Source organism: Homalodisca vitripennis, unplaced genomic scaffold (genome assembly GCF_021130785.1).
Source record: "Homalodisca vitripennis isolate AUS2020 unplaced genomic scaffold, UT_GWSS_2.1 ScUCBcl_11126;HRSCAF=20289, whole genome shotgun sequence".
In the NCBI taxonomy this organism is placed as follows: Eukaryota; Metazoa; Arthropoda; class Insecta; order Hemiptera; family Cicadellidae; genus Homalodisca; species Homalodisca vitripennis.
The window spans coordinates 2,936-14,547 of NW_025787232.1; the positions used below are offsets into that span (position 1 = coordinate 2,936).

At 35.0% G+C, this 11,612-nt stretch overlaps 1 protein-coding gene across 1 annotated transcript; it reads left to right on the forward strand.

Annotated features, from left to right (window-relative positions):
- Positions 1 to 8,887: 8,887 nt before the first annotated feature.
- LOC124374906 (piggyBac transposable element-derived protein 4-like) lies at positions 8,888 to 10,688 on the forward strand (the record flags this gene model as incomplete). Its single annotated transcript, XM_046833044.1, is given in 1 exon segment — positions 8,888 to 10,688. A coding segment is annotated over 1 exon segment (1,378 nt), but the record flags the coding sequence as incomplete, so codon positions are not given.
- Between the last annotated feature and the right edge of the window lie 924 nt (positions 10,689 to 11,612).

The window sequence follows — 11,612 nt, forward strand, 5'->3', positions numbered from 1 at the left end:
AGCAATTATTTGAGAACTCCTATATTTACAGGTGAGTCAAATCATTATTAATTTAAGTATTTTCCTTAGATAATAGACCAAAAATAACTTTAAGGTTTACTGATTAGCCTCCATACACTCTTTCACAGTTTGTAGCGCAATGCTTAGCTAACCTAACTTTGTCTTTGTAAACTTTTTTTAAGACCCAGATATGTTATTTTTATCAGATACCCAGACCAAAACATTTTAAAAGTTATTGTAAGACGCAATACAACGCTCCATCAGACTTAAAAGTTCATTGCTATACTACCCACTGAGGCTTACATTTTATATTCCATGACAAATTCTAATACTTACTAACTTTAATAGGGATAGCTCACAGTATAACCCAATTTCCCAAAACTTTTCAAACCCCAAAATATTCAACACTTCTCATTTATACGAACTAAGACCGTATACAAACACAGCGCAATTAAACATTAATAAATTCCTTCCCGTAAGGCTCCAACAGACTAGTGCAAATACAATTACATTAATGTCATTAATAGGCCTTACAATTTTATTATATCATACATAACAAAAATCAGTTTAAATATTTTAGAGAACCATTTATTAATTAAAGTAAACATCAGCTTTCACAACCAACAAGCCATTATGATCAGATACCAACATTGGTATCCACCCAAGCTGAATTTAAATTCCTGTCCAAAGTGCACAGAAGTTGCTATAATTATCGATACAAGACCCTCATTATCCAAAATTTAAATACATTAGGCCAAGTTATTTCACGACACTTTATAAATTTAAATTAAAGCTCATCAGCAAATTGAACAAAAATACCATCGCTTTAACACTATCGAAACCATAAACATCCACATTTGGCATCAAAACCTAACATTAATTGACGCAATTCACTTTATTTTATATCAACTACAGTAAACAACAAATATATTAAATAAACATTCAACAAAATGTTAAAATTAATTATCATCAGGACACACGATATATCTCAATGACACGAGAAAGATAAATATATACAATGTTTTACAAATATTGCGGCCACATTCACAATATTGACTGAATCCGAGACAGATTCCACACAGATAGTGCTACGGTCCATCAACTTCAATTGTTTGCTTAATGGTAAAAAATAGCTGTTCCTCCTGCTTGAGCCCGCAAGGCCCTTTTTAGAAATACACTAGGCAAGTTTTGTAGCCAGGAAGGTTAAGTATCACTAAGATTATAGTTTGACGACCCAGTGCTGCCGCATATCCCAATAATATCAATATTGTGAGTTACACATAAAGCTTATAGCATACACAGTTTCATCAGTTTTCATCACTAATAATGTCCCCCTTGCACCATTCCCAATGTGCTTGTAGTAAACTGCACTGAGTCATCTGGTTTTTTTCAACTAAGAGGGCTGGTCCGTGACTTGCCTGCTTATGTTTAAAAAATGATCATTTATCTACACCATTTTCTGCTTCTTAGTATCGGGGTGGCCCTATACTTGTAGCTACAATACATCCCTTGGGCCCACAAAAGTTTGGATGCATTCCAATCATCTTTCCCCCAATCTCCAAAGGCAACTCCAATTTTAAAAGAACCTGTATGAGTTATATCTATTAATTTCAACTTTTCACATTTATATTGACCAGATTCATCTAGGCCTATGTTCTTGAGATTAGGCTAGCTACCTTCATGTTCTAAACCAACCACCCCCAAGGGTCAAGTCTCAGACAAGAAACATCCCAAAACCAACCCTCTTTTATGGCAGGTTTTTAACCCAGCAATCAACATTTACGTTCCTTAGTAACCATGCAAATACTTATTAGTTTGTTCCTGACAACTTCACTATACTTAGGTCCTTTTCAGATACAAGGGTTTGTGGACTAGAATTAAGAATCAACATCAGTTAACTTATTGTCATAAACTAGAACCTAGTTCTTAATGATTTGTTGTTAGGATTGGATTCCCTTACCTGATCATGATGTAAATAAGATCCTTGAATTAGATTGACCTCGCGCCTAAGGCCATGATCCTCTTTTGCCTAGCTATACTCTCTACTATAGTTTTTCACTGTGAGTCCATTCCTTATTAGAATTAGTAAATACCCTCGTTCACTATGACTGGGAGGCTTAGGCTTAATCCTTTAACATGAATCTAGTTGACCATTAGGTGAGTTACTTTGGTTAGTCTGGAATAGGCCTTCTTGCCTGTTGTACTAGAGAGCTATTAGTTAGTCCACATTTAACGGGTAAGACCTTAGTAAATAATTTGCTCACCTGAAGCTTACTAACTTATTTTCTAAATTCAACTTTCGAAAGCTCAGCTTTTACTTGATTTTTGAAGACTGCCAAGTCTCATTACTTAACCTCACCACAATTTCATTTTCCATTTTACATGAGTTTTCCCTCCAGTTACATCAATATTATCCTTTTGTAAAACATTTTGAGTCAACTCAATTAACTTTCTTTACTTGAATTATTTAGTCCAATAAAATCATCACATTCAGATAGGCCTACCTTAGGCTAACATTCGTTCTGCAAACTTCTGACTACAAGGTTTCACAATAACCACTTTAACTTTAGAGCCTAATTGCTCAATATTAGCATATTCATTGCATTTGGAAATCTTTCAAATACGTAAAACAATGGCTAATGCTGACCATTTAATTACAGAAAAGCTTCACATTGAAGCCCTTTATCACCTTCATGTTACTAACTTATCACAGGGCAACACAGGACAAATTTCATCCACAATCATCCTCCGCCATCTTTCAACAATCAACAATCAACAACAATCATAAAAGGGTAATCATAAAAGTAGAGCCTACGCCTAACTTTAAGTGGATGTATTTTCTTTATATCATTTGAACATTCAGTCTGTTTAAAAATAAATTGCTTGAATTGGGAGCTCTTTCTGCAGAATATATCAATGTGACATTCTTTGCCTAAACGAACATTGGTGCTCGAAGCAAGAAGAGTTAAATTTTTATGTTCCCTTCATGGATACAAGTTAATTAACAAGTTTTTGAACCAGATCTTTCATGAAACATTCGGTGGAGTATCCATTTATGTGGCAACTAACCTTTACTTTTGATTTTCTTTTGCATTAATTGTCCAAGGATTTATGTGAAGGAAGGCAAAACAATTTGAAAAGCGTGTCGGCGGTGGCCATTCCCAGACCCTAATCCTGATTGTGGTTGCAGTGTTACCCGTGCCCCCAAACTCCGTGACATAAATATTTTTTACTGGACCAAACTTGAGAAAAATGTATTTTATTTATTAAATTAAGCTCCTTATAAGTACCAAAAACAGCCAAAAAGTTGTAATTGTCTGGGAGACATTAATATTAACCCTATGGTAACAGTGATCTTAAGCATTAGAGGTTTCTTAGATAGGCCTAAAGGTCTTATGACTTTTTTTTGTTTAAATTTTGAGCATCCCTACCAGAACATAACTCTTGTTTATGGCACAATATAATATAACTAATTTTTTCAACTATGAAGATGTAGACCTGTAAGCGTAACCCAGCCTCATGCTATCAGATATCATTTGGGATATAAATACCACATAAAGTATTAAGCCTAAAACTACTAGGCAGTCATGGTGGTACTACTGGTATCTGGACAGTGCAAAGGGACTGAATAGTAAGAATAAATCTTTTAGGCTACTGAATGATTTCCACTGTAACATATAGTTTTGAAGGTTCCATTAGCTCAATAATATTAATTGGTTACGATTTTGTCTATTGCCTTACAAATTTGTGTTTGAAGAATCGCCTATTTGATTGTTTTACATGGACAACTTTTAAAATACCAATTTGTATATTTGCTGTCCCATATTAAAAACTAAGCCTGACGCGAGCCTAATGATGGTACTCCTGGTAACTGGAGTCAATGTCCTCATAGTGTAGATAAGAAATGTGTTAATACTGGTTGAGTTTGAGAAAAAATATTAGATCAATAATGTTAATCATATTACAATAAGTCCCTTGTTAATCCTAACTACAAAATCAGTTACTTGAGGTTAGAAGCAAACATTTACAGGTATCTCCAAGTTAAGATAAGGCAACAAACAAACAGGCAAATGAAAAACCTATATTATGAATGCCTACCAAAATTAAATGTAAAGCAGCTTTGGCAATATCATTAACTCTGAGTGTGGAAGGCTGTCTAATTCAACAAATAATGTATAGATAGGCCTATTACCTATTTCTGTCACAATGCTTTGAATACTCATTTTATAAAATGTAGGAAAGTAGGGCCTAATGTTAACGAGTACTACTACAAGTCATGAATAATTAGTCCCTCTGATCCTATTGATATATTATTGTCAACATGGAATGGCAACCTGCCATCACAAATATTTTTAAATGGAAAGAAGTTACTGTGGAATCATGTAAATAAAAAATTGTGTAAATAGTTGTAAGTAATTCTAAAATGCTCAGGATGTTCCCTATGGGTATGTCTAACTTTTTATTCTAAAAAGATTGTATTCTTAGCATAGTAGATCCTCTAATTTTCCCCTGAATTAATTGGGGTTCTACCATGAAGGTAACCCTACCCTAAGTGTTGTTTAAAAATAACAGTTACAGTACCAGTTTATTAAGAAAGGGTGTATAGGCAGGTATGCTAATATGCTTAATCAACGCTATTTATCGCTCATTCCTGTAATATCTAAGGTGATTTGAAAGTGCCAATAAAAAGTCAACTAGAGTGTTATTTTGAAAGCCAACAAAATAGTTATTCCCCATCTCAATATGGGTATTAAGGAAAAAAACCTTTTCACTATTAAGGCTGTGGAAGATGTTGTATCATCATGTACAATGAGTGGTTTTGAGGCCAAAAAAAGAAAACACGTCTGAGGGGGGGGGGGGGGGGGGGGGGGGGGGGGGGGGGGGGGGGGGGGGGGGGGGGCTTGTGCTACATAGAACCTAAGGTAAAGCTTTTGATGTTGTGTTTTCCTCTCGCCCCCCCCCCCCCCCCCCCCCCCCCCCCCCCCCCCCCCCCCCCCCCATAAGTCGTTTCTTATTAAAAAACTACAATCTTATAACATTAAAGAAGAAAAGAAATTATTGTTAATGGAGACATATTCTGGACTGAATAGATATCAGGATGTTGTAAAAATTTCTGAAGAAAAAGATCTGATGGTTTTAAGAGTTTTTAAAGTGGGGTACCTTCAGGGCTTCATGTCCTAGGCCCTTTTTCTGTTTGTGAAGTATTTGTCCAAGTGATTCCTACCTGCTTTTATCCCTGGATAAATGTATTTTTAAAAAAATATGCAGATTGAACACGAACACTTCTTAATCTTCAAGCGCTAAATCTTCTGAAACTATACTGTATTGTTAAAAACTAGTAATGGATGAGAAGATCTAACCTATGGTTCTGATGCCAATTCAATTGTCTGTAAATAGTAGTAAAAACAGACAGGAAATATGTAATTTAGTTTATGTAACTTAACTATGATAAAGACCCCTGGGTAAATTGTATAGGATTTGACATTAGACTGTAAATTTGGGCCGGCATCATCACACAAGTAACTTGTTATGTAACCTCGCTTATCTAGAGTAGTTTTCGTACTGAGTAAGCTAAAAAAACAGTACACAAAGTGACAGTTTAGTCATAAAATGCGATACTATGCCTTTTTCCACTTCGGCACATATTGTATTGCCCTAATCCTGTGGGGAAACGCCCCTGGATGCAAAGGAGGTTTTTTAAAAAAATGGCAAAAGCGAGCAATCCAGAATGTGTTTTCAGGTATTGGCTTTTCTGGATAGTCTGTAGATCACATTTTAACAGAGCTAGGCATACTTACTGTTCCCTCAATGTATAATATCTCCCAATGTCTGATCTATTTTAAAGAACATTGTGGATGAATATAACCTAAAGAAGGTAGTTGGCCATGAGCATAACACTAGAAATATTGGCCTCAATATGATTGTAAATATGTTAGACTTAAGTAAAAACACAACACAGTTTATGGTTACATATGGGGTCAAACATGTTTAATAAGTTTACCATTAGCTGCTAGGAACAGTGTTACTTGAACAATAATCTTAAAAAAGTTTTACAAAAATTGGTGTTAAAAAATTAAAGCCTTTTAATTGTGTTGAGGACTGGGAAACTGGCTGATCAATGAGTGACACCTTAAGTTTTAATAACAATTGTACAATAGCCTACCATTCTAGTCCTAATATTTGTTATATGTTTTTATGTTGTAGGGCCCTTTATATTTATATTTAAATTTTTAGCATAGAGTATAATTTATTATGTTCCTATTTTAGACCAAAGTCCCCCCTATTACAATGTTTTGTAATGTTTGTTTTAATGACAATAAAGAATTGATTGATTGCTTTATATAAGAGCAACAAAATCGGATTTTTTCCCTGAAATTAAATATAAGAATTTTTATTGAATAGTTGAATCATCCAGCTGCACTTGATTTTAGTAGAGGTCAAAATGAAAGTTTAAACAACAAAAAATGATAATTTTGTTCTTAAATTATATTTTTCCTAGCTTGAGATTGGACTTAAAAAATCAACACGGTCCAAACATGTAAGATAAATGTTATATCAGTGGCATATAATCCATATAACCTGAGGCCCCTTAAGTGTCAATCTGTAAAGTGTGTTTTCACAAGAATCTATGATATATCTCTAACCTATGTTATATGGTTAGCCAGGGCACCAGTGAGTAGTTAAACCGGCTTCTATCATGTACTCTGTGCTGTTTTACTAAGAGACGCCTGCATGTTTTGGGATTATTAAAAAAAAAAAAAGACATTGTTCTGGCTTACTGAAACGTCCCTTTAAGTATATTTTTATATTCAAAATTATTTAGTCATGGAAGATCATTGTAAAGAGTTTAATGTGAAAATTTTAATATAATATGGATGAGAAAGACTGGTGGCTATAATTTTAACCATTAAAATGCTGAAAAAATAATGATAACAAAAACCTAAGCTTTTAGGAAAGTTGTTAGGTGTTGCTTTCCTATAGAACTTTTAAAAGACATGAAAACTTGTTAGTGTTTGTCTCCCTGAATTCCTACTTAGCCTAGAATGCTGACAAGTAACTAACTTACGGCATTCTCATGAATCATGTGATTGTTTTTTCAGTCTGTAAAATCTTTGTAGAGTTCTGGTCTGGAAACTTCTTCTCCAGCTCCCGTCAGCGGTCAGAATAGCGGAATAGACACTCCAAGTCCCATACCTGCAATATTGCTCAATGGTCACTTACACCATTTATGTCTGGTTGTTTACGACATTCAGTACATAACTTGTCTTGACTTCTGCCGCTACCAGGTACATGAAGTAAAGAAATAGACACTTCCCTGTTTGTGCGAATCTGCAAAGTTAATGTTAACTTACAACAACTTCACGAACTTTCAGAAAATATCATCCAGTTGTGAGGACAATTGTGTTAAGTTGATAAGATAAAATTTGATATTCTATGTAGCAATATGAGTTAAACAATTGCAGCAATCTACAATATGAATATTTTGTAAAAGTAAGGGGGGGGTTGTCCTTGACATTAGTCCCTAGATCAATTTTTGTTGTAAGCATTCTGAAAAATGTTGAGCAATTAATCAGGTTTTTATCTAGTGGGAAGGTTTTATATCAGTGGATCATTGTGGTGACTAAGTAAATTATTCCTATAACTTGATGTATTAAACCTGAACCCTGAATTTAGCGTCTTCGACTGCCAAAGTCTTGAACTCTTGGGTACAATGGTCCTGTTTGAAGTGTTCTCACGAAGGAAGAATGGACCAGAATCGAGAACACGTGTGTTCATCTCCTGGGACTGTCCTATGACCGAGCTTCTGTTCCGTTCTGGAAATAACGTTAACAGGCCAAACACCTACTACTTCACACAAACATATAATTCTTTATGTAACATTTTATAATGACAAAGGATTAGTTTTGCAGTGTTAACAGGAGTTTGGACATGTACCATAATGTATATAATAAACAAATTGAACAATTGTGATTCTATCTTGTGCTGCAAGATCATTTATGTAGATAATGAAAAACAAATGGGTCCTTATGGATACTGCCTTGGGGAACCCCCATATTTGCATACTGTGTGTACCAATCAAATCTTCGAATCCTCTACAAATTACATCTGGTTGTAAAGGTATAATCGATACCAATTCAGGGCAACTCCATGTACTACAATAGATATGCAAGTGGTTTTCCAAAGATATGCAGTGATCACAGAAATATACTGATTGGGCTGGTTCACACCGCTAAATATTAGATAATATATTCTGCACAAGTCCCATGACTGCATGAGTAGTTAAAGAGTTTGTATCGTAAAGCCATACTGATTCTGAATCAGGATATTGTTTTTTATCTCTAGATGAATTCCCTAATCACCTCGAATAGATCACTTTCTCCAGCCCACATGACATAAGAAAGAAGATCAACAGGTCTATGGTTATTGATATCACTCTTTCTGCGCCCGTAGCACACATATGGTCTAATGGTTGTTTACTTATGGCTGTATAAATTTGATTCAGAAGGAAACTAGAAATTCCATCAGTTCCTTAAGACATCTTTGATTCCTGAAGAAAAAGGATTGCTTATTCAATTTTACTATAATTAACTGGGGAAAAAACAAAGAATGAACTGGAGTGTAATGCTGAAAATTAAGTGAAGAATGGTGTGACATATTTCAAGTGATACATCAATAATTATATTTCACAACAAAATTAGTCTTTTTAATGGAAATTATAACTTAACATTCACAGTTAAATATTAATAAAAACTATGTGGTTTGAAGATGATAATTGATAGTTCTTTATTAATGTAATAATATTGTTCTTTATGAAAATTGAGGATTAACACGTTCACCCCGAAATGCGCCACCGGTGGCGCATGCTCAAAAATTCCAACATCAATAATTCTCGATGTTTTAATAACATAGACTACTCTAAACCCCGACGTTAGTATTGTTCATGAGGAACGGTTTTATTCGCATATTATTATTCTATAATGTTATATAATACGTATGAATCAATATTTATCATATTTAATTCACATTAAAGTATGTGCCACCGGTGGCGCACGTCGTCCCCTGGTGAAGAAAGGTACTTTCTCAGACGACGTGCTACACCGGTGGCGCACTCTATTAGTGACAAAAAATAGTGCGCGTAGAGCTTCTATTGGCAGCCTTAAGAGTGCGACACTTGCCGGAGCTACTTATAGCGCTCTATTAGCAACAATACGAATCAGACCTTCTTTATAAGCCGCCATTACCTGTCTTCTTGTCGTAGAGATTGTTCTGTGTTGCTGTAAGTTCAGTGAGTTCATTTTTATTTTAGAAAATGGATGAATCAGACATCGATGACGCCCTTGATGATGACTTTAGTGATCGTTCTTTGACCGATTTTTCAGTTAGTGGCAGTGAATATATGCCATCAGATGAGGAAAGTGATGTAACAAGTGCAGAGGAGTTGAATGAAGAAGATGGCGTTGTTAGTGATTTAGATGAATTGGAATTGATGGAAGTAGATGAGGAATATCAAAGGGTTAGAGAGGAGAGTGGAGACGAAGAAGGCAATAATATTGAAAATGTAAGTGACCCTGTACAAGATGTAGTTTGTAAGGTTCATTGTGAATATGTAGAAAATAAGTTAGAGTGGACAGAACCAAAATTGACATGCAGATCATATCCTTTCACAGGAAATGCAGGCTTAAAAACTGTTGGCCAATTTAATTTAAATGATCCATTTGAAATTTATAAACAGTTCCTAGATGATACATTATTGAATTTGATTGTTTTGGAAACTAACAGGTATGCACATCAGTACCTTGCTTCAAAGCCTGTAAAAAAGCGTTCAGCAATGGCTAGATGGGTTGATTGTACAACTGAAGAGATACACAAATTTTTTGGTGTACTGATGATCATGGGCATATGCCCATTGCCTCAAAGACAAATGTACTGGTCAAACAATCCCATGTACCAAAATAGTGTCATCAAGAAAACTATGAGCAGAGACAGATTTGACTGTCTCCTAAAATGCCTACATTTCCAAAATAATGAGGAACCAGCAACTGAAGAGCCTCGGTTGTGGAAAATAAAGAAACTGCTCAATCATTTAAATGCAAAATTTGAAAGTCTGGTAACACCTGAAGAGTCACTAGTTATTGACGAGTCTATGGTTCCATGGAGAGGGCGTTTGATTTTTAAACAATATTTGCCAAAAAAGGCTCATAAATATGGAGTCAAAATTTACAAGATTTGTACCACTGATGGGTATACTTTAAAAGCAAAAATTTACGCTGGTAAGTCAGACGTAACTGCAAGAGAGGCACATGCAGATAAAATTGTCATGCATTTGATGGAATCATTTCTAAATGAGGGTAGAACACTGTTTGCAGATAACTTTTACAACTCCACAAGGTTGGCCAACACTCTGCTTGAGAAGAAAACTTATGTTTGTGGCACCCTTCGAAGTGACCGAAAAGGCAATCCAAAAGAAGTCACTAGCAAAAAATTAGCCAAAGGTGAAGTAATTTGTCAAGAAAGCAGTACAGGAGTAAAAGTACTTAAATGGCATGACAAAAGGCCTGTACTGATGATAACCACTCGCCCTGAAGACGTTTCTACTCTTGTGGCAAGCAAAAAAACAACAAAGAAAGGCGAGGTTGTCATGAAACCATCATGTGTCATGGCGTACAATGCAGCAAAAAAAGGAGTGGACTTTTCAGATCAGATGTCCTCTTATTACACTCCTATCAGAAAGACTCTCATTTGGTACAAAAAAGTTGCACTGGATCTTCTCCTAGGTACTTGTGTAGTGAATGCACTAGTACTACATAACAAGTACTCATTAAACCAAAAAAATTGTTGTATGCTCACTTTCAGAGAAAAAATACTTCGAAATCTCCTTGAAGGAGAAAATGTTGGAGCCCTTGTTCAAACACCCAAGATGGCAGGCAAGGTACCAAGAAACTAAAACATGTGCTCTCAAAGCGTGAAGGGACTGCAAGAGAAACCAGGTAAAATATTTCATTTTAATTTTATATAAAATTACAATATATCTACACTACGTCTTATAACAACAATAACACTACATACTAGTTTAGATCCAAACTAATGGATCTTAGTTTTCGTCAATTTACCTGCATGTTCATCAATTTAGTTCAATAAATTAGTGATCTGCATTTTTGCTATGAATTTGTAAAGTTTATTTCAACATGGTTTCCCATATATTTGATAAAAATATAATTAAATACGTTTTATGAAAGTACAAACATCCAATTAGATTTATTCCTTACAGAAAACGGTGTGTTCAGCTGCTACAGCAAAATGAAGGAAGAAAGGGGGGCCAAAGCAGCAAGGACGTACGCAAAACGTGTTTCAACTTACTGCAAAGGGTGCGATGAGACTCCTACAATGTGCTTAGAGTGTTTTAACTCCAAGCACTAAACTGAACACCATTTGTAATAGGAAAGCTAATGTTTAATTAAAATATCTTGAGTTTCAAATTTATTGCTTTGTATTTTTTTTCCACTAAAAAAGGTCTTTATCAAAACCCGACGTGCGCCACCGGTGGAGCACATTGTAAAAGGTTCCATATGTATCGACAAAGACATCTAAAACAAGTTGTAAAACTACGGCTT